The 24,522-nt window shown below is 33.4% G+C and overlaps 1 protein-coding gene across 4 annotated transcripts in view; it reads left to right on the top strand.

The window, feature by feature from the left end:
• Sbf2 (SET binding factor 2) overlaps positions 1–24,522 on the top strand; it is a 417,940-nt gene that overhangs the window by 192,024 nt on the left and 201,394 nt on the right. For all 4 annotated transcript variants that reach the window (XM_076846869.2, XM_076846870.2, XM_076846868.2 and 1 more), the window contains exons 4-6: positions 4,551–4,673; positions 5,989–6,099; positions 7,652–7,757. In XM_076846869.2, coding sequence (XP_076702984.1) covers positions 4,551–4,673; positions 5,989–6,099; positions 7,652–7,757 — 340 coding nt within the window. The remainder of the gene's footprint in view (positions 1–4,550; positions 4,674–5,988; positions 6,100–7,651; positions 7,758–24,522) is intronic.

Below are 24,522 nucleotides of genomic sequence, written 5' to 3'. Positions count from 1 at the left end.
TAAAAGGTTATTTGGCAAGAAACGAGAGAGCTTTTCTGGGGGAATTTTAAACCATAAAGAATTTTGTAACTACTAAAACTCCTATATTTCCAATTCTGGAAATTTTTAAAGCCCTTAAATTGTTTTACTGAGGCAACTTCTCCAAAATGGTACACTGTAATAAATTATATTTCAAAGAGAAAACTTAGAACTGAATTTTTTTTTTAAAGATAGAGGAGAGAGAGAGAGAGAGAGAGAGAGAGAGAGAATTTTTTAATTTTTTCAGTTTTCAGTGGTCACCATCTTTATTTTTTTATTTTTTTTTAGTGTGGTGCTGAGGATCGAACCCAGTGCCCCATGCATGCCAGTCGAGCGCCTTACCACTTGAGCCACATCCCCAGCCCATAGAACTGAAATTTTTTACTTTCAGTATTCCTTTTGTCCTTTCTTCAAAAACTGAGTGCTTAACAGAATGTTATGGGAAGAATTTTAGTGTGAAAGAGTACTTGTTGAAAAATGAACATAACACAGAAGATGTTAGTTGCAACAATTCTTGTAAGAATAGAAGAGACAGGACTTAGCAGCTGGTTTAATGTAAAAATCAAGCATCAGAATGCAATGATCATGAAGTTGAAGTATTCAACCTGAGTGATAGATAAGATAAACTTTCTAAAGCTAGTGCCTGTCTGCTTGGAAAAATCATCAAATAAAATCACTCTCTTGGGCCTGGGGTTGTGGCTCGATGGTAAAGCGCTTTCCTAGCATGTGCAAGGCCCTGGGTTCCATCCTCAGCACCACATAAAAATAAATAAAATAAAGGTATTGTGTCCATCTACAATTAAAAAAAAAGAGTACTTTTTAGCATTTTGTTTCAAACATGTTTGAAAGGTAATAGCACTTTGGGGGCAGATCAATATGGTCCGTTACTCTTGTAGCCCATATATGGAAGCAGATGTAGTTCACTGTAACAATTGTAGTCAAAGATACTCCAAAGGAGCAAGATATGGCATGTGGTTATGATGTGAATCAGAGATAAAGTGACCTTTGAAGTCAATGTGAGATAATTTAGTAAACAGCATGTAAAGTAAAATTGTACATTTAATTGGGTCTACTAAAAGCCAAGAATAATCTTAGAAGAAGGGTTTATAAATATTGCTAAACTGGATAATAAGTAAAAATGATTTAGACTATAAAATATTAAATTTCAAAGCATTATCTTAACATCTCTTAAATTCAAAGACTGTTTTGAATTTCCTGCTTATTTTTAAGTTTCTCACATATTTTCAATGCAAAAGCCTGCCACTGTAAAACATACATCAAATAAAGTCAGTATCATTATGTAATTATTATATAAAACAATCTGGCAACTATGTAGAAGAGACAGTAGTACACTTATATGATAAATCCTTTCTGGAAAATTTTGATTCAAAACATCACCTTATCATCTCCTGGAACAAACTTTATTTTATCTAACAACTTTCTGGGTTGTTTCTTTTATCATAACACTATAATTTTGCTTTGAAAAGTAGGAGCATGAATTATTCTCTTATATTTTAGACATTGTATTCTTGTAGGAGAATTATTAGAAACAAAAATAATTTTGGGATTTACAAGTAAAAGTCAACATCTATAATAAAAAGTAATATAAAAGTGAAATTATTTTTACTTAATATTGAGTTATAGTGTATTGGACCTTTTTTTAAAATAACTATTCCTTTTTGTGGAGTGTTTAAAGAGCAGCTTTAAGAAATGACAAGTATGTTCTATTTTGTTTTGGTCAAAGTAGGCTAATGGTTATTTATTGAAATGGTCATCTGCTTTTCAGGCTGTCTTTTAATGGTACTCTAGGGCATTTATCAGTCTCATAAAAATGTGGGTAGGTTTATCTCTTCCAGGAATTTCAGTCATCCTTTTGTCATGTTGAGTTTGTTTGTAATCCATGAAGAATATGATTCATTAAGTGTGGAAATCTTTGTTTAATTCATACTCATCACATTTTTATTATTTCTAAGGATTCCAGAAAACAACCAACCTAATTTTAGTTTTGCTTTGTAACAAATGAAAATCTTTCAAGAGTAGATGGCCCTTATTATATATACAGAAAGTTCTCTTTGGTTATGTATATTCTATGAACAGTTAAGTCTTGGTTATATTGCATTCTACTCAAGACTAAATAGATTCTAAAGGAAAATGAAAATATAGTTCTTGGCCTCAGTAAGTAAGGAGAAAAAGACTTCCCTTGGTAAAATATCCAGAGAACTATTCCAAGAAAAGTATTCCTACATTTATGCACTGAACAAATAGTAAGTATCAATGGTGAACCCAGTCTCTATTTAGGAAGACAGAAGTCACTATTTTTTTTTTTGAGAGAGAGAGAATTTTTTAATATTTATTTTTTAGTTTTTGGTGGACACAACATCTTTGTTTGTATGTGGTGCTGAGGATCGAACCCAGGCCGCACGCATGCCAGGCGAGCGCGCTACCACTTGAGCCACATCTCCCGCCCCCAGAAGTCACTATTGAACAACAACAACAACAACAAAAAACAGAAGTCCCATCTTTTAGGGAACATATTCTAGTGGGGGAAACAGACAAACCAAAACCCAAGATAAATAAAATGGATAATATGTTGTTTAGTGATGAGTACCATGGAGAAAAATAAAGAAGGAAAATAGGATACCAGAGTGTTAGGGCATTGCATTTTCCAGTCCATTGGTCACCAGAGTCTCATCAGAGCAGAAGTCTAAATGAAGGAGATGAGGAACATAACCATTAAGATATCAGAAAAAAGTATTCAGGCAAAGAACAAGCAAGTCCATAAATGTGAAGTTGGGTACATGCCTGATGTGTTTGTAGGCAGCAAGGAAACAAAGTAGAGTTAAAGAATAAAGTAAGGCTATGTGACTGCTGGGGTTGTGGCTCAGTGGTAGAGCACTTGCCCCTGGGTTCGATTCTTAGCTCCACATTAAGATAAATAAAATAAAGGCATTTCATCCAACTACAACTAAAAAATAAATATTTTTTTAAAAAGAAGAATAAAGGAAATGAAGGGAGGCTGTTGTAATAATCCAGACAAAAGATAATGATAGCTCCAAGTATTGTGGTAGCAATGGAGCTGGTGAGAAATCAGGATTTCTTGACAGTTGGATATGGTCTATGAAAGAGGGAAATCAGGACTTTGGTTTGCCTAGTGAAAAAAGGAATTGCCATTAATTGATAGACAGCTGAAGGAGGATAAGTTTAGGGAGAAAGATTGGAGCTATGTTTTGGATGTTTGTGATGTCTGCTTGTCATTAACTGGAGGCAGCTGGATATAGCATTTTGTGGCATTTTGGGGAAAGGTTAGCAGAAGAAATAAATATAAGCAAGTCTTATATATTGGTGAATGATGCTGGAAAGTAAGAGAAAGAAAAAAAATAGGAAAGAAGGGCTTCAGGGAGGAAAGTAAGTGTTAAGATGGACCTTTGATTTGTATAAAGGAGTAAGAAAGTAATTCTATTTAGGGAAAATGTCCGAGAATCTTAGAGCATCTCGTACTAAATCTGAATGCTTTACTGCCTTGCCCCTTACATTTCATAAAACTTTCACTGTGATTGAGTACTATTGAACAACAGGTACACGGCAAATATTTGTTGAGTCAAAAATGAGAGTACTATTTTTCCAAGTTTATTGACCAGTATTGAGTCATTAAAACTTAGGGGATTTTTTGTTTATTTATGGATTTTTGTTTTCATTTTTTAGTACTGGGCAGTGAACCCAGGGCTTGCTGTACAAGGGAGGCAAGCACACCTACCACTGAGCTACATTCCCATCTGGAAACAGATTTTTTTTATTGTTGTTTTATTATTGTTTAGGACTTTCTTTTTTATTGAGTTAAAATCTACCTGCGATTTACCATTTTAGCCATTTATAAACATGCATTTCTATAACTTATTTTCTGCACAAACATGTTCTCTCAAAATATTAACACTGTTGTTTATGTGCAAAAGCAATTTAGAACTCATTGCTCTTTACTCCCAAGAGCACTGAATATTCTGTAAGCCTTAGAATTCTCATTTGAAAGATTGGGCCAAGCTGAAAAATAAAGGCAAAAATGAATGCCTTGTTTCTAAAAAAGATTTTTTTCTTCTCTTGAAAGCTGACGTCCCATTTATGTGAAAGTCATTTTTAATTGTTTGGGTACTACTTAAAATAATTTCAACTCGTTTTATTCAGTTTTTATTACTGACATCTGAAAAAGGAAATGCAGAAGGCCAACACACAGACCTATAATCCCAGCTACTTGGGAGGCTGAGGAAGGAGGATTGCTGGAGCTCAGGCATAATAGACCAGTCAGGGAGACTGAAGACCCTGTCTTAGGGAGGGAGGGAGGAAGGAAGGAAGGAGAATCTGGAGCTTTTCAAAAATGAAATAACTATCTCTTACTTTATAATTTCTTTGTGAATTATATGAACTATATTTTGTAATTAATTTTGGATTCTTATAAATTATTTGGAAGGTGTGTGCAACATCTAACTTTTGTGAATAATGAACTAAGAAAATTCTTTTGATTGCAATGTTGCTTTTTCTAGGGAACAAAGAAGGAAGAGATTGAAGGTGAAGAGGAAGTAGCTGGTTTAATTCAGCCTGCAGAAGTATTTGCTCCCAAAAGCCTGGTGTTGGTATCCAGATTAGATTATCCAGAAATTTTTAGGGTAAAGAACTCCTAGTTATTGTTATTAATTTATATCATCGAGTAAATCTGTTTTGAATGAACCATGGCAACAAGTTCTTTGTATCAAAAATATTGTTAGATTGATTTAGTGATTCATCAATTAGAGTGAACAGAATCAATAAATTCATGTTGGATCAAAGGAATACCTGAGTAAGTTAATGTGACAGCACTTCTAAGGATGTAATGTTTGTTTAAAACAGGTTCCATGTTAATCAAGCCAAAATGTAGAAATCCTAAGGAAATAATTTGTTTATCTGTAGAAAATTTAAAATACATTAATAATTTAACAACCTTGTATATGTTCATTCAGTTTATTAGGAGTTGAGTTGAAATAAGTAAAATTACTTGAGATTTCAGTTAATTTTGACCATACTACTGCCAGTGCACCTTTAAAATATTATTTCCAGATTTTTTTAGATACTCAGAATTTTCAAATGTAAGAAAAAAAATTTAATCTTTAATAAATATGTATAGTAATATGTAACTTCTGAAAAACTCTTCCAGAAGGTGAGATTATATATTCTACAAAAATTAACTTAGTATTAAGATTTTAGTGACAATCAGTAACTCCTAATTATTAACTTTTTGGTCACACATTTCAGTAAACTGAAAGATTCATAAAGATCACATTTTATCTTTCATTTTACCACCTACTTTCTGCTGAGCTTAAAGTGTTAATTATATCTTGCCTATAGAATACAACTGACACTAGGATTGCTATATGTATACACATGGATGTATAACCAATGTGATCCTGCAATCTGTACATGTGGAAAAATGAGAATTCATACCCTATTTAAATCAAATGTAAGAGATGTCAAGATCATTGTATTGTCTTGAGCAACTAATAAAAAAATTCTTACACATTAAAATTTCCATTGAGTAAATGTTCTGGATTAATAATGAATACAAAGCAAGACAAAATCTCTAAATTTTGTCTTGAAATCTGGAGTTTCACAAAGTAAGTTGAAATAACAAGTTAAAACAGTATGGCAAAAACAGTGTTAGCCCTGCAAATTGTCTAGAATAGTTATCTGAGTATAGATAAGACACCTGTTTTATAAATTGGGCTTTCTGCTTTCTATAAACTCATGCCAGAAGCTCATTTAGAGGTTCTGGTTCTAGAAGGAAATTTAATAAACTTTAATAATATTTGCTGCTTAAATTTATTTCACATTCATTGTAGACTATACCTTACTTGGTTTAAAGAAAAGTTTTTGTAGAAGCTAATGTCACAACTATTTGTTTCTTGAACTTTTTCCATGTCGTAACTACATGTATCTTTCCCTTTGCAGGCTTGCCTGGGTTTGATCTATACTGTGTATGTGGATAGTTTGAATGTCTCCTTGGAAAGTCTCATTGCAAACCTTTGTGCCTGCCTTGTTCCAGCAGCTGGAGGGTCTCAGGTAAATAGAATAGAAGGAAGATGGAGACTGTTCCTCTTCCCCTCCAGTTAATTTAGTTTTTGAAGAAAGGAAAAGAAAGAAGTCTTCAAATATTTTTATTTTAATGTGCATCCTAGTTTAGTTAAGCATTGTCTCTATAGTCTCCTCCTAAATACTCAGGATTTCATTATTTTCTTAGGCCATGAGGTAATTTTAACACAGGTTTCACCTTTCACATAGCATAATTATTAGTCAGATTTTGTGTAACTTGAAATCTAGTTTATATTTTGGGGGGCATATAGTTTTTAGGCTGAACTCTTAAATATGCTCTTTCTACCTTTCTTACTTTTGTGTATAACTCATTATTAACTTAAAGAACGTTTGAGTTGATAATCTTTGTAATATTATAACTACTTCTGAATAGATTTCTTTAATCTGTATGTCTTGAGATTTTTTTTTATGTCTCTGAAGTAGAATTTTAACAGTTATGATTTATTTATTACATTTGTAATAACCATGCTTTTTTTTAGGGGGGGATACTGGGGATTGAACCAAATCACATCCCCAGCCTCTTTTTCAATTTTGAGACAGGGTCTCCTAAATTGCTTAGAGCCTTTCTAAGTTACTAAGGCAGGCTTTGAACCTGCAATCTTCTTGCCTTAGTCTCCCAAGCCACTGGGATTATAGGTGTGCACCACCAAGCCCAGCAGCAACCATACATTTCAAAGAATAAACCTTGGGTTATGGAATGTAGCTCAGTGGTAGAGTGTGTGCTTAGCATGCATGAGGCCCTAGATTCAATCCCCAGCATCCAAACAAAAAGAATATACTCTTTTCCTTAAACCCTAAAAATTATTAGTTGAACATTTATTTTTGCTGCTGTTTATATATTATTGGGGAAACCTGCTAAAAATCACACTGTTTGTGCTCAGTCTGATTAAGATGTTATGTATAGTGAAATTGGAATCCTTTTTTCCTTACTAGCCCTTCGTCTTTTAATTATCCTCTGTCTTTTCCTGGTATCTTTTGTCTTAAATTGTCTCCCTCTTTTTGTCCTCCTCCTACTCTCTTCTTCATCTATATTATAAGGGCAGAATATTAAATGTGAGTTTGGTCACAGATGGCCTAAACTTTAAAGAAGCAGAATTGTCTTATGACAACAGCTAAAGTTGTTGTTAAGAAAGATTACAAAGAGACATACAGAAAATTTTTGAATGAAATTTGTATTCGTAATCTTGATTGTGCTGATGGTTTTTCGGGAGCCGATGTGTGTCAGAATGTACAAAAAAACCAAGTATGATTATTCCAAACACTTTTATTTTTTAGTCAGTGATGATTGTCAGTGATATTTGTGTCTCATTTTTACTAAATTTGAACTTTTAACAATTTTCTCATACCATTTTTAGTTATACACAAAGTATCTTGAATGTTTTAATTTATATGTTATTGCCCTTTGCATCTATTAATTGGCTCTTATGTGGTCATTTGCTCTAAAATTGAACTTCAGAGGGATTTCTATTTTTAGAAAATATCAGAAATCAATTTGTATTTGTGTGTTTCTCCAATTCTGCAGAAGCTGTTTTCCTTGGGTGCAGGAGATAGACAGCTGATTCAGACTCCTTTACATGATAGTCTTCCTGTCACAGGCACTAGTGTGGCTCTTCTGTTCCAGCAGTTAGGTATGTCTTTTCTCCCATTTTCAACATCTTCTTATAGAAGCCCATGAAAAAGATTTTTTTTAAGTTTATATCATCTGACATTAATCAATAATATATAAAACAAACTATTAAATATTTCCCTGTTTGCGAGTGGGACAGGAGAAGAGTACAGAGCTTGCTTCCCAAGTTCTGGTCTTGGAGGAGGCTGCCTGAGGGACTTGTTTTTAGCACGAGTAAGAACTGGCATGTGTGGATATCTGGAAGCATCTGAGAACAAATAAAGAGCATAGGGGGATTCTTGCTATGGCTTACATAGCTTTGTGCCTTTGTAAAAATTCACACAATTTGAGGCTTTTACCTTAAGAGGAAGAAAGAGGCATATCCAGTGTTCAAGCTTTTCAGAGATTTACGTGAGTATTGGAGAAGATACAGAAGAATTGGAACCATTATTCATTGCTATTAGGAATGTTAAGTGGCATAGTTACCTGGAACATGGTTTTACTTTTTTTTTTTTTTAAAGCTAAACCATATGATCTTTCTACTCCTAGGCATTTACCCAAGAAAAATGTACATGTCCTTTAAAGTATTTGCACGTGAATGTTCATAGTCATTTTCTTTGTGGTAGTAGAAAATTGGAAACAAGTTCAAAGTTCAACAGTGGTAATGGATAATTAAGAATGGAAATAGATATAAAAAATCTGCAGTGTATCCATTCAATGAAATGCCAGTGCAAAAGAAAGAATGAATTATTAATATATGCAGCCACATAGTATAACCTGAAAATAATTTTGTTGATTGAAAACCAGTAGACAAAACAGAATTTATACTTTACAAGTTAGTCTCTGTTCTAAAATGTACAGTGACAGAAACAGGTCTCTGGTTGCCTTGTGAATAGAAAGAGAAAAAGTACAAAGGGACATACAGAAAATTTTTGAATGAAATTTATATTCATAATCTTGATTGTACTGATGGTTTTTCGGGTGTTGATGTGTGTCAGAATATATAAATTCTATCCAGATGTGATGATGCATGCCTGTAATCCCAGCAATTTGGGAGACCAAGGTAGGTGGAATCCAAGTTTGAGGCTAGACTCAGCAATTTAAGGCCCTGTCTCAAAATAAAAATGATGAAGGGCTGGGGATATAGGTCAGGGGTAGAGTGCCACAGCACCCCTCCTCCCATAAAAGTATCAAATTCTAAAAGAAAAGTGAAAACATACTCATTCAAAAACTTGTATATGAATATCCTTAGCAACATTAATACATAAGAGGCAAAAATGGAAACAAGCCAGACATGGTGGCTCATGCCTGTAATTCCAGCAGTGTAGGAGGTTGGAGAATTACAAGTTCAAATTCAGCTTCAGCAACTTAATGAGACTCTGTTTCAAAACAAAAAATAAAAAGGGCTGGGATAAACAATATCCACACATTTGAAACTTATTTAGCCATAAAAAGTAATGAAGTATTTTTGACACCTATTATCATGTTGATGAATCTTGAAAACATGTCAAGTGAAAGAAGCCAAATATAAAGACCACATATTATATGATTCTATATGAAATGTCCAGAATAGGCAAATCTATATAGACAGAAAGTAAACTAGTAGTTACCAGGGGCTGGAATAAGGAGGCAATGGAAATGACTGCTAATGGGTACAGGATTTCTATTGGGCAGTGAAATTGTTTTAGGTTAGATATTAATGATGGTTTATAATTTGGTTAGTTTTGTTCCCCCATACCTCCCTTTCTTTCCCCCTTCATTCCCCACTAAGGAGCCATCTTAAAGAGGCTTGATCTAAGCCAGGAGCTGTGGCACACACCTGTAATCCCAGCAACTCAGGAGGCTGAGGCAGGAGGATCAAGAGTTCAAAGCCAGCCTCAGCAAAAGCAAGGCACTAAGCAACTCTAAATAAAAAACAAAATAGGGCTGGGGATGTGGCTCAGTGGTTGAGTGCCCCTGAGTTCAATCATCAGCACCCTCTCCCTAAAAAAAGAGGCTTGATCTAAGATGGTATTATAATTGCAGTTGAAACCCAGCCAATATTTTGAATTGCTTGAATTCTTAATATTGAAAAGGATTTGTCACCTAAGAATATGACAGGGAACCAGTTTGTTATCTTGAAAACTTATAAATAAAAGAAAAAAGTCATGGTAACCTAATAGTAGATGAGGATAATTGTATTATAATTAATAAATGTGGAAAATGATGGAGTATCATCATTTTCAGCTCTCAATAAATGAAGACCTAAACATCAACATGTGTGATCTAAGCATCATAAAAAGAAGTTAACAGATATTAAGTGCCTATTCTTGCTACACACTACACAAGGAATTACCAGAATCTCATGACAAGAAATGACAGAAGGTAGAAGACCACATTGCATTGTACCAAAGAATTTAATTATCAAAACTGTCATTCAACTGCCCTGGGTTTTGTTGTTGTTGTTGTTGTTTTTCCTTCTCTAATTCATTTTTCCCTGGGTTTTTTAACAAATAAATTATAAAGAAAAAAATGGAAGAAGAACCTCTAGAATAAAAGAGCTTTAAAAGATACACAGTTTTTTAAATAGAGTAAGACTGACTGTAGTGCCTAAGAATGTACTTTTGGATAATAAAACTGCCTGTAAAAATTTTAGGAAAGTGGTTAAGCACAAGTCCACTTATGGCAACAGAGGGGTTATGATTGGGAAGCATTTGAAAGAGGCTTTTGGAGTTTGTGACAGAGTTCTATTTCTTGATATAGGTGTGTTTGTAAGATAATTCATTAAGTCATTAATTTGGTGTGCTTTTCTCTGTCTCTTTTATGTTAGAACAAAAACTTAAGCTGTAAAACTGCTTCTTTATGTGTAACTTTCCTTAAATTAAGATAAACTTTTAAAATACAGTGGTTTAGCTATTGTGAATTGTGCTGCCATAAACATTGATGTGACTGCATCATTTTAGTATACTGATTTAAAATCTTTTGGATATATACTGAGGAGTGGAATAGCTGGTGCGTTTGGTGGTTTCACTCTTAGTTTTTTGAGGGATCTTTGTACTACTTTCCAGAGTCGTTGTACTGATTTGTAGTTGTACCAACAATATATGAGTATACCTTTCCCCCCATATCTTTGCCAACCTTTATTCTTATTTATGGTCTTAATAATTGCCATTCTGACTGGAGTGAGATGATCTCTCAAAGTAACTTTGATTTCAATTTCTGTGATTGCTACAGATGTTGAACATTTTTTCATGTATGTGTTGACCATTTGTGTGATCAACCTAGGGGCCTTTGACAGATGAATGGATAAAGAAAATATGGTATATACACAAAATGATGTATGATTCAGCTATAAGGAAGAATAACATCATGGCATTTGCCATTAAATGGATGAAACTGGAGACTGTAATATTAAGTGAAATAAGCCAGTCCTAAAAGTGAAATGTCAAATGTTCTCTCTGTTATGTGGAAGCTAATCCAAAACAAATGGGGGAGGGAATAAAAAAAAAAATACAATGGCTTCAGATTTTATCCTTCTCATATTACAGAGATTCTAGAGGTAGGCAGTCTAGGGCTGGTATATATTAATTCCTGGGTATCTTTCAGATGGTGTGGAAAGTCTATCCTGTGCTTTCCCCCTTTTTATCTATAAGAAGTTTCCCCTTATGAGATGATGAGTTTCAAGAGCTACTGTCTTATTATGTGTCTACTATCTGGCACAGTGCTTTAGGCACAAAAGTCATCAATATTTATTGAATAAATAAATGAATATGCTCACCATGAAAAATGGTAATCATATCTCATAAGTATTTTGGAGACTGGGGATAAAGCTCAATAGTATAATTCTTGCCTGGCATGCACATGGCCCTGGGTTCAATCCCAAGTACCGCAAAAACCAACCAACCAAACAAAAAAACGGTACAAATAAAGAGTGCCAGAATACAAGATGATTGTTCATTTGAAGATCAAATTTAGTTATTTTACTCTCTAGTATTTTGAACTTAATTATCCTTTCGATATATATTCTAAATTCTTTTTTAGGGAAAGACTAGAAAAAAGATAAGGAAGGAAGACAAGAAAGAAAGATGAATCACTATATGCAGAGTTTTATTTTTCCAAAGCATGTGGTGATGCTAATTCTGGCTAGGTCATTTTCTTATCACCATTTTTGGTTAGGCTGTTCATTGTTGAAGGCCAATATTAGACCATTATCAGAGAACACCTCCTGGGTTTAGGGTAAAGTGGTAGTGGTGGAATTTACCAAGCCCAAAAAGGAAGCAGATAAGACTTCACCATTCTTTTGTAGCCTTGACTTGTTTTCCTATGAAAGGTCTAAATGTAGAGATAGCATTTCCTTTGTTCTTCTCTCTTAGAATTGTTATGATAATGATTTTTTTTCACAATTTGAAAAGTTTTTGTGTTTGCCTGAAATAGCTATGTGGAATACTACTATTCTGAGCCTCACTCCCCATAATTTTCTGTTAATCTTCTTCATCTCTTGCTTATCATCTTGTTTGTTTTCTTGTTGAAGCCTGTGTAAAGTATTTTTGATTGCCTGAAGATTTGTGTTTGAAGTACAATAAACAGTATTTTTAACATTATTAAGTTTATATTCACAGGAATTGGTTTTTATAGCCCTTCTGATACTTTAATCCATACCCATTTAACTTCAATATCCCTCCCTGACCTAAATGATTTTGTAAGATTCTCTTGATATCCTTTGTCATGTCTGGTCATCTGTAATTTGAACTTTAATTGCAAACACACTAGTTTTTGAATACTTATTCTCCAGTTTTTACAGTATACTCTTTATTAGACATTTTTAAAATCACTGACAAAAATGGTCTGGGCCTTCATCTATCATCATTCTATTTCCATAGTTATATCATATTAGTCTTTGTACCATCTGGGTTGATTCTTTTGTGTATGCTTACTTTGTTTTTGTGTGGCCATATAATTTTAGCCAGTTCTTCATTAGCTACCATTGGGCCAATAATTCTCCAGTAATTCTCTGTGATACTAAATACATATTATTTGGAAGTTATTAAAATATTTGAAGTGAGTTTTTTTGCATTTTTACCTTCAAACATTATTTCTACTTTGTACATAAAAATCCTTAAAATATTGATTGCAGCAGTACCTTTCTATTCAAAAAGTTATTTCTGCTTTTAAATATTTTAATGTAAAATCTTTGATATTTTCACATTTGTCTTCCTCTGGAAAAACTTCTATTTATAATACTATCTAATTATTTAAGTGTTATGTACCTACGTACTTTTGGTGCTGGAGTTATAGCTCAGTGGTACAACATTTGCCTAATATGTGTGAGGCACTGGGTTCAATCCTCAGCACCACCAAAAAATAAATAAATAAAATAAAGGTATGTATCTATCTACAACTAAAAACTATTTAAAAATAATATGTACCTAAAATAGAAAGATGAAAATATGCTAGAAGTTAAAAGGAAAGCTTAGAATTCCAAAAACTATTTACCTTGAAATTAGTACTTTTTTAAGAAGTATAAGTTGATTGGTAAGTTTCTGAACCATTTGATTAATGTTTCAATTGGAGAATGTTTTTTGTCTTTTTTTCCTTAAAGGGTCAAAATCTAGTTCCTGGACAACATTTATGTGTTGTCTCAATTTTCTCGATTGTTCAGATAGCATTATTACTTGTTTTAGTCTTATTGTCATTTATAATGGGAAAAAATGAAGTAGCAATTCTCTTAATAATAATTAAGTTTGTATTCACAGGAATTGGCTTTTATAACCCCTCTCTGATACTAAATACATATTATTTGGAAGTTATTAAAATATTTGAAGTGAGTTTGTTTTGCATTTTTATAACCCCTCTCTGATGAATTATGGTTATGAAAAGATAGTTTGGGAATTTGACTGCACAAGAATTTAAAAAAAAATTTTTTTTAGTTGTAGATGGATACAATACCTTTATTTTACTTGTTCATTTTTTTATGTGGTGTCGGGGATTGAACTCAGTGCCTCATGCGTGCTAGGCAAGTGATCTACCACTGAGCCGCAACCCCAGCCCAAGAATTTAAGATTATCACTGAGTGGCATATTGTTCCCTAGGTAGAAAAGATAGAAATAGGAAATTTGGCTTACTATATCTATGATAATTATTTTTTGACAGCTTGAATATCAGCTAATATTCTTTAGGGATTTGAAACAAATTAAATCTTCATGCTAGCCCATTGTGCAGCACTTTTTTGAAGAAACTGCTTATCATGTGTACTCTATTCCAGAGGCCTAGGGATCTCTAAAGAAGACTGTTCAATTTAATTTCTTAGAATAAACACCACAAAGTCTCTATTGAACTCCTCTTCTTATATAATGGCAGAAGTATAGTTTTTACAAAGCCTATTACCATGTGCCAGTTCTTGTACTAGTCACTAGGAATATAAATATGAACAAATCATAGCTCTTATTCCAGATGTACTTTTAGCCTAGTGGAAAAGCAAGTAGTCTTTTTAAATTATAGTATGTTATAACTAATGCAATAATGGAGAACTCTTACTAGCTATAAAAGTGTAAGAGTAGAGTGTCTCAGAAGAAAAATAATGCAAAAGAGTAGGAAGTAATGAAAAGCCTTTAATGGAATAATAAGATGTTTGATGAAGTCTCTCAATCCAGCCATAGGAAATAGAATGTTATTAAGAAATTGATGGGAGGAATGGAGGAACATTGAATAGGGCAAGGGGAAGGGAAGAAAGGGGAAGGGACATGGGGGTAGGAAAGATGGTGGAATAAGAGAGACATCATTACTCCAGGTACATGTATGAAGACACGAATGGTGTGACTCTACTTTGTGTGCAACCAGAGAAATGAAAACTTGTGTTCCATTTGTGTACTATGAACTGAAATGCATTCTGCTGTCATGTATAACAAATTAGAACAAATTAATTAATTAATTGATTTTTTAAAAAACTGATTACTTGGCTAGGGATGTAGCTTAGTGATAGAGTGCTTTCCTAGCATGTTCCAGGGGCCTGGGTTCAATCCCCATTACCAGAAAGGAAAAAGAAAAAAAAAAAAAAAAGAGCCTGCTTCAGATTTCTTTATATTTATCTATTGAATTAAGCAGTTTATGATATATCTCAGTAGTTTAACATGATTCAATAATAGAGGAAGGAAGGAAAGGGACAAAAAAAGGAAGACATTTTAATTGAAAGAGTTATTTCTGCCCAGGACATTACCCTCTTATTCATTTCTTACATAATTCTCCAATTAGTCTATCTTATCCTTCTCCAGTGTTTGCTACTCAGGCTCCTTTGCTTCCTGATTTAGAATGAAAATTAGATAAAAACCTGGTCAATCAGAACGGGCACAGACTAGGAATCTGGGAAATCTGATATGATTAACCTAGACCTCCCCTCAGACCCCCCAAAAGCAGTTACTATGTACAAGAAAGAACTAAATATACTATACCTGTTTTAGATTTTTGGTTGAGGTGTTCTTTTAACAATTGCTGTTTGGAAAATATTTAGATCCTGGATTTTTTTTTTTTTTAAGATCTTGGATTTTTTGTGACCATATATATTTTTGGCAATTGACTTCTTATATTTAAAGATTCCCAAATTGCTAAGCTCTATTTATATGTGCATTATATCTTTCTTTCTTTCTTTTTTCTGTGTGTGTGTGTGTGTGTGGTATTGGGGCTTAAACCCAGGGGTGCTCTACCATTGAGCTATGTCCCCAGCGCTTTTAAAATTTTGTAATTTTTGAGACAAAGCCTCAAATTTGCAATCCTCCTATCTCAGCTTCCTGAGTAGCTGGAATTATAGGCATACATCACCATGTCTAGCACATATATTTAATTAATTTCACACTTCAGCCTTTGTTCATAACCATTAAACAATACCTCCTTTTAGTTGCTTAGTTCAGCTACGCTTCTTTTTTTGTGGATTTTCTTGTAGTTGTAGACAGACAGAATGCCTTTATTTTATTGTATATGGTGCTAAGGATCAAACCCAGTGCCCCACACATGCTAGGCAAGTGCTCTGCCACTGAGCTACAGGCCAACCCCACAGCTACACTTCTTAACTTTTTTTCTTTTTTTTTTTAAATTAATTTTTATTGTAGATTGTTCAAAACATTACATAGTTCTTGATATATCATATTTCACACTTTGATTCAAGTGGGATATGAACTCCCATTTTTACCCCGTATACAGATTGCAGAATCACATCAGTTGCACAACCATTGATTTACATATTGCCATTCTGGTATCTGTTGTATTCTGCTGCCTTTCCTATCCTCTACTATCTTAACTTTTTTTCTTTAACTTAGCTTTGCCACATATGTGGAAATAGCAAGCTAACTTTATAGCAAATAGTACACATTGTCTCTTAATGATAATTATGAAAGTATATTTAAATCTTTAGTTGATCTGTGAATGCAATTCATCACATCAATAGACTTACAGATAGGAATCATATGATCATCTCAATAGACGCAGAAAAAGCATTTGACAAAATACAGCACCCCTTTATGTTCAAAACACTAGCAAAACTAGGGATAACAGGAACATATCTCAACACCATAAAGGCTATCAATGCTAAGCCCCCGGCCAACATCATTATAAATGAAGGCATTCCCTCTCAAAACTGGAACAAGACAGGGATTCCCTCTTTCACCACTTCTATTTAACAGAGTTCTTGAAACACTGGCCAGAGCAATTAGACAGACGAAAGAAATTAAAGGGATACACATAGGAAAAGAAGAACTCAAATTGGCACTATTCTATACCTGGAAGACCCTAAAAGTTTCACCAGAAAATTTCTAGAACTAGTAAATGAATTCAACAAAGTAGCAGAATATAAAATCAACACCCATAAATCAAAGGCATTTCTGTATATCAGTGACAAATCCTCAGAAAGGGAAATGAGGAAAACTACCCCATTTTCAATAGCCTCAAAAAAAAAAAAGTACTTGGGAATCAACTTGATGAAAGAGGTGAAAGATCTATATAATGAAAATTATAGAACATTAAAGAAAGAAATCAAAGAAGACCTTAGAAGATGGAAAGATCGAGAGGCAGAATTAATATTATCAAAATGACCATACTTCCAAAAGCACTATACAGATTTAATGCAATTCCAATCAAAATTCCAAGGACATTCCTCATAGAAATGGAAAATGCAATCATGAAATTTATGTGGAAAATAAGAGACCCAGAATAGCTAACGCAATCCTTAGCAGGAAGAATGAAGCAGGTTGCATCACTATACCAGACCTTAAACTATACTGCAGAGCAATAGTAACAAAAACAGCATGGTATTGGCACCAAAACAGACTGGTAGACCAATGGTACAAAATAGAGGACACAGAGACTAACTCATAAAACTACAATTATCTTATATTAGACAAAGGCACCAAGAACATGCATTGGAGAAAAGATAGCCTTTTCAACAAATGGTGCTGGGAAAACTGGAAATCCATATGCAACAAAATGAAATTAAACCCCTATCTTTTACCATGCACAAAACTCAACTCAAAATGGATCAAGGATTTAGGAATACAACCAGAGACCCTGTGTCTAATAGAAGAAAAAGTAGGCCCTTATCTCCATTATGTGGGATTAAGCCCCAACTTCCTTAATAAGACTCCTGTGGCACAAGAATTAAATGAATGTAGTGATATTATCTTTGTTCGCTGCTATATTCTAGGGTATGGCATATAGTAGATGTTCAATAAATATTGGTTGAATGAAGGAGAAATCTCCTCTTTCATCACTTGTATTAAACCATGACCAGTTCTACATTGTATTCTCTGTCATGGATTGACCAAAAAGAACTATTACAGATTGTGCAAGACCTTCTGAAAAATATCCTGAATTAAAAGCACAGTATTTTCTTTCTCACTTCACCCATTCGAGTGCTGAAATATAGTGTTCTGTTTGTGCTATTTGTAACTATTGTATGTTCTATTTGTAACTGTTATTCAGTAAAGATGAAAATTCTGGGGAAAAAGTAGTTTTTTCCCTTTCTTTCAAAACAGTAAATAAATACATTTGTCAATGTTTGAGGCAATGAATTTTAGCACTCTAACCCACAAGAAAATTGAGATCAGGAAGTAATTTTTCAGAATTTTTTTTTACTATTTGAGCAATCAGCAGGATGTGTATGTGCCATTGTAGTAAAATCTGTAGTAATTATCACAGGAATGTTTTTCATATTGTCTTCTCTACTGTTATTGTGCAGCTCTGGATGGATGGCTACTGAAGACTAGAAAAACAATTCAAGGTTATAGAGAAAGCTGATTATGACTTGAGAGATTGAATTTCTGGTTAAGTGTAGCCATAAACACAATGACAGACATTGCTACTTAGGAATAAAAACCATCAATGCAATTTCTTAAAGTTAGTTTTGTAGAATTTAAATCATGTGACATTTAAGAATATGAATTTATATAGTAACTCAATTAGGCATGGGATAATTCTTATGTATTACACTATTAATTTTTTAAGCACTAGACTATTATCCCTAATGCATTTTAAAATTGACATTTATCCTATCTTAGTAAGTATATTTTTCCCTTTGATAATATAAGCTGATTATTAAATATTACCAATCTAATTAGGGTAGAGTGCCCTTACAAATGCATGCCTGCCTTCTTCACAGTTTAGTTGATACTAAATGATGTTAAGAATTTTATATATGAATAGGTTATTTTTGTTTGGGGGTGGACAGAGTTCAAATAGGAACAAATTCCCTCCTAAAGTCTTCATGAAGAAAAGTCTGGACTACTACTTATGGCATACAAATTCCTCATGAACTTGTCCTTGGCAGAATTACTGTTGAGTCTGTTAATGCCTTTTGTTCCCACAGTCCTCTGTTTCCTTAAACATGACCTTTTGTCAACACTGAATGCTAATGTCGTCTAACTAATGTTTATTCTTCAAAATCTAGCTCAAGGGTCCAGTTGCTTTAAGTAGATGCCACCTCATGTAGGCCCAGTATATTTATAACGGCCTTCAAAGATGAAAGAGGGGGGCATAGGAATCAGTGTCAGAGTCGTATGATACAAGAAAACTCAACTGGCCATTGTCAACTTTGAAGATGGAAGATAGCCGCATGCTGAGGAATGTGAAGGGCCCCTAGAAACTGGGAAAATTCAATTTTAGTTGGAATTCTGACCTTCAGAACTGAAAGATGTTTTAAGTCACCAAGTCTGTGGTAACTATGATAGCAGGCATAAGAATCTAATATATCCACAAAAAATATAACTTTTTATAAGTAGTTTAATTCGTAAGAGATTACTAAGTTACTACAGAGAGTCCCCACATACACATACCCACCTTCCCCCAACAATAGTTTACATAATCATTACATTATAAAAACCAGGAATTGACATTTGGAAAAATACTTGTTTAAATTAAGTTTTTAAATTTAGGCATGACAGCGGGATGCATTACAATTTTTAAAAAATTTGTAGTGATTTTTATTTATTTATTTTTAATTTATATATAACAGCAGAATGCATTACAATTCTTATTACACACATAAAGCACACTTTTTCATATCTCTGGTTGTATACAAAGTATATTCACACCAGTTTGTACATGTACTTTGGATAATAATGTCCATCACATTCCACCATCGTTTCTAACCCCATGCCCTCTCCCTTCCCCCTCCACTCCTCTGCCCTATCTGGAGTTCATCTATTCCTCCCATGCTCCCCCTCCCTACCCCACTATGAATCAGCCTCCTTATATCAGAGAAAACATTCACCATTTGGTTATTTGGGATTGGCTAACTTCACTAGCATTATCTTCTCTAACTCCATCCATTTACCTGCAAATGCCATGATTCTATTGTCTTTTATTGCTGAGTAATATTCTATTGTGTAATATGCCACATTTTTTATCCTTTCTTCTATTGAAGGGTATCTAGATTAGTTCCATAGTTTAGGTATTGTGAATTGATCTGCTATAAATATTGATGTGGTTGTGTCCCTGTAGTATGCTATTTTTAAGTCCTTTGGGTATAGACCAAGGAGAGGGATAGCTGGGTAACATGGTGTTTCCATTCCCAATTTAATCTCCATGCTGCTTTCCATATTCCAAATTGGCTGCACCAATTTGCAGTCCCACCAGCAATGTATGAGTATACCTTTTTCCTCAAATCCTTGCCAACACTTATTGTTGTTTGTATTCATAATAGCTACCATTCTGACAGGGATGAGATGAAATCTTAGAGTAGTTTTGATTTGCATTTCTCTAATTGACAGAGATGTTGAACACTTTTTCATATATTTGTTGATTGATATCTGAGAAGTGTCTGTTCAGGTCCTTGGCCCATTTATTGATTCAGTTATTTGTTTTTTTGGTGCTTAGCTTTTTGAGTTCTTTATATACTCTACAGATTAGTAAAATGCTTTTAATTCAGGAAGGGAGTGACACTTTTCTGAGTATACCTTGATGTATATTTTGATTTCTGGAAGCATGCTTTATGTCTTAAGTAACCAGAAACAAAATAAGATCAATCTAATAGATGGGAAGAAAGGAGAAAAAAACATACCATCTTAAAACTAAAAGCATATGGAAAAAACTCTACTGTCATTCAAGTGAATGACATAACCACACTATAGAGTAGGAAAAAACTAATCAAAGTAATTTATAACACAGTGTATTAGTTACCTAGTATTACTACAGTAAAATAACCTGCAGAAACTAATTGATAAAGATGAAAGTTTTATTTAACATTATAGTTTTGGAGGTTCAAAATACAAAAGGTACAGCTTAGGCTTGGCTGAGGCTGAATCTTTACTTTGTCACCTCACAGGGCTGATGACAGTGGTGGCTGCACATACATATAGGAGTAAGTGTTCACAACTTGAACTAGGAACAAAGAGTGAGAAGACAGGAAGGGTCCCCTAATATCTTTGAGTAGCACTCTCCCAGTGACTAAGGACCTTTCCAGTAGGCTCCATCTCCTAATAGTGCCTCCTTGCAGATCAAGACTCATTCATGAACCTTTGGGGAATACTCAAACTACAGTACTCATTAATTGAGTATGAAAGTTCAGTTTTGGACAAGTTTGAGGAAAGAATTACAAACAGTGAACTTTTTTAAAAAGTAGTTTTAAAATTAGTTCTAATTAGTTATACATGGAAAACACTGAATTCTTTTGAGTTTGAATTGCTGAAATAATTCTGAAATTGTTTTGTATGTAATAATGGAATTTGGCAGATGAATAAGTGTTGGTGTTATTAAGATACAGGGTTCCTCAGTGGAAAAAGAGACATACAAATATGAATTGAAATAGAGGAAATAAGGATGGACTGGATTTGAAAGTAATGGTGTTCCTGAAATATATGTGCCTTTATACATGTATTATGTTTATGTATTTATGTGTGTGTGTATACAGGCATATATTTCCTAGTTCTCTCTATATGTAGAAATAGTCTAGAAACAAAGACACTCACATAGAAGTGACCTAATATATACTCTAGTATATATAACATCTAGAATCTTGGTCTTTATTACCATTCTCTAGAGAAATGATTGATTTAGAACTGAGGCAGGGGAGGTACATGAGCCAATATTATTTTGTTAAACTAGAAAGTAAGTAACAATTCAAAAGAAAGAGGAAAAAAGATTTCAGATCTCAAGGGCATAGGAACTATGTTCAAAAAGCTTCTACTGTTTAAATGTAGGGCATGGTTAGCATCAAAAATAATTAAGGGCAGAAATACTTGGTGGGGGGAAGTAATACTTATAGGAGAGAAATAAGAATCCATGCATTTGTGCTGTTAAGTAAGAAGGGGAGAAGTGCTAGATTTGGAAAATCATTCTGTAGTCATCATAGTAAAGACTTCTGGAAAAGGTCAATAAATGCTAACTCAAGCAGACTTTTTGGTAAGGAACAGGATTACTTACATGGTTTTACAGTGTTATGCTATAAACGGCATAAGTGGAAAACACCATTAGTTGCAAGGAAAAATATAAGGTATACATTGGAGAAATTGGACAGCCTTTAGATAAGATTTTTGAGATCAAAATTGGTATCATCAAGGACAGTACTTCTGATTGTGGCAGTATGAAGAATTTAACAAATCCCCCACCCCTGCCAAGAACCAGTACAGAATTAGACAGAATTGTCTATAACTATTTCATGTTTCAGAAAATTGTCCAAAAGCAAAGGATAAACTCAGAAACATCTGTTAGTGTTAGAACAGCAGGAACTTGTAGCAGTAAAGAAAAAGCCAAACAACAAAAAAGATTTAAGGTATACTAAATGAGTAGCAAAATGATAAGACACATATCTTCTTCTTTTTTTAATTTTTTAAATTGTTAATAGATCTGTATTTTACTTATTTATTTATATGGTTCTGAGAATCGAACCCAGTGCCTTACACATGTCACAAATGTGAACACTCCAGTCAAAAGATAAAGGTATCAGACTGGGTTAAAAATGGAATACCCAAAGCTTTTGTATGGCTCATGAATTAAAGATGATCTTCAGTCTTCTAAAGAAAAGAAAAGGTATACCATCAGTGAACAGTCTGAAAAGGAAATTAAGACAATTCCAAAGAATAAAATAACCTGGGAATAAACTTAACCAAGGGTGTGAAAAACTTGTACATTGGAAACTATAAGTCATTACATAAAGAAATTAAAGAAGACCCATGCCATGCACATGGATTGGAAGATTCTATATTGTTAAGATATCAGTCCTGCCCAAAGCAACCTGCAGATTCAATTCACTTCCTAACAAAATTAAAGAACGTTTTTGGATTTTTTTGTAGAAATGGGAAAAGATGATTCTCAGATTTCTATGAACTGTTCAAAGTTCTCTTAATAGCAAAGCAATATTAAAAGATAATAGTTTGAGGACTCACTTCCTGATTTCAAAATTGATTTTCACAATGTGCCAAAACCATTAATTGGGGGGAAAATAGTTACTTCAACAAATGATAATGGAAAAATTGGATTTAATGAGTTTTTACCCTTACCTTAGACCATATACAAAAAATTAGCTCAAAATGAATTATTGACCTACATATAATACTTACAACCATAAACTCTTAGAAGAAAACATAAAAGTAAAACCTCATGACCTTGAATTGAAAGTTTTTTCATAGATATGGCATGATAAACAAATATATATATATATATATATATATATATATATATATATATATACACACACACACACATATATATGTATATATGTATATATCATCAAAAATAAAAAAAACTTATGTGCATCAAATGATATTATCAAGAAAAAAAGGCAACCTTTAAAGCAATTTCACCTCAGATATATATCCAAAAGAATTGAAAACAGGTACTCAAACAAGAGGATTTACATGCATGTTCATACTATTCACTGTAGACAAAAAGTAGAAGACATATATAATTCAACAACAGAAATACAAAAAAAAATAAAGATTGAACTAGGGACTTGAATAGATATTTCTCCTAAGAAGATATACAAATGATCAACAATCACATGAAAAGATGCTCAATATCATTAGTCATTAGGGAAATGCAAATCAAAACCACAGTGAGAAGGCTAGGATATAGCTCAGTGCTGGAACTTCTTCCCTGCATGCACAGGGTCCTGAAACTCATTTCCAGCACTGCAAAAACAATCACAACAAGCAACAGCAAATGAACGACAATGGGAGACCACTTCATACCTACCAGGATAAGTATGATTTAAAAGGAAATATGAAAACAGCTGTTTTTATCAAGGATATGGAAAAATTGGAACCCTTACATATTGCTGTGGGAATATAAAATAGTTTGGCACCTGTATAATATAGTTTCTCAAAAGTTTAAACATAAAATTATCATACAGTCTTGCAATTTCACCTCAGATATATATCCAGAAGAATTGAAAACAGGTACTCAAACAAGAGGATGTACATGCATGTTCATACTATTCACTGTAACAAAAAGTAGAAATAGTCCTAGTGTCCATCAAGGAATGAATGGATAAACAAAATGTGGTATAAACATACAAAAGTAAGGTCTTAAGCCATACAAAGAAATAAAGGGTTGATACATGTTACACAGCAAGGATGAACCTTGAAAACATAAGTGGAAAACACCATCAGATGTAAGAGGTTACATATTGTATGAATCTATTTATGTGAAATTTCAAAAACGTAAATTTATAGAGAATACAGATTGGTGATGACTAAGAACAGTTTGTGGTGGAAATGCAGAGCCACTGGTTACTGGATCTAGGGTTTCTTTCTTGGCCAATGAAAATGTCTTACAACTGAATAAAGGTGGTAGTTTTACAACATTGTGAATGTATTACGTGCCACTGAGTTGTTCACCTTTAGCAACTTAATTTTATGTTACGTGACTTTTAACTCAAAACTTTTTTTTAAAAAAAAGAAAAGTTGTAGAAGTTCCCTATCTTGAATGAGACTAAGGAAACATAAAAACTAAATGAAATATCTGATCCTAGAATGAATTTTGAATAAAAAGTCTCTTAAAGAATATTTATTGGTTTGGTCATGGTAGTGCATGCCTATAATCTTGGAGACCTGGAATCCTGAGGCAGAAGGTTGCAAGTTTAAAGCCAACCTTAGCAATTTAGCAAAGCCCTGTCTCAATCTAAAAGGGTTGGGGATATAGCTCAGTGGTAAAGCACCTCTGAGTCCAATCCCTAGTACCACACACACACAAAAAAATTGGGTCACATGTTTTTCAAATTTAAGACTTTAATGGGCCAGTAACTTAGTGGGGTCTCACAAAGGATATTTTAATGAATTGTGGTAATCCACAACAGAAGATATCTTGGTTTATCATAATAAGAGTAATCATTT

This window comes from Callospermophilus lateralis, chromosome 2 (genome assembly GCF_048772815.1).
Source record: "Callospermophilus lateralis isolate mCalLat2 chromosome 2, mCalLat2.hap1, whole genome shotgun sequence".
Taxonomy (NCBI): domain Eukaryota; kingdom Metazoa; phylum Chordata; class Mammalia; order Rodentia; family Sciuridae; genus Callospermophilus; species Callospermophilus lateralis.
This window is presented reverse-complemented; position numbering and strand designations above follow the sequence as displayed.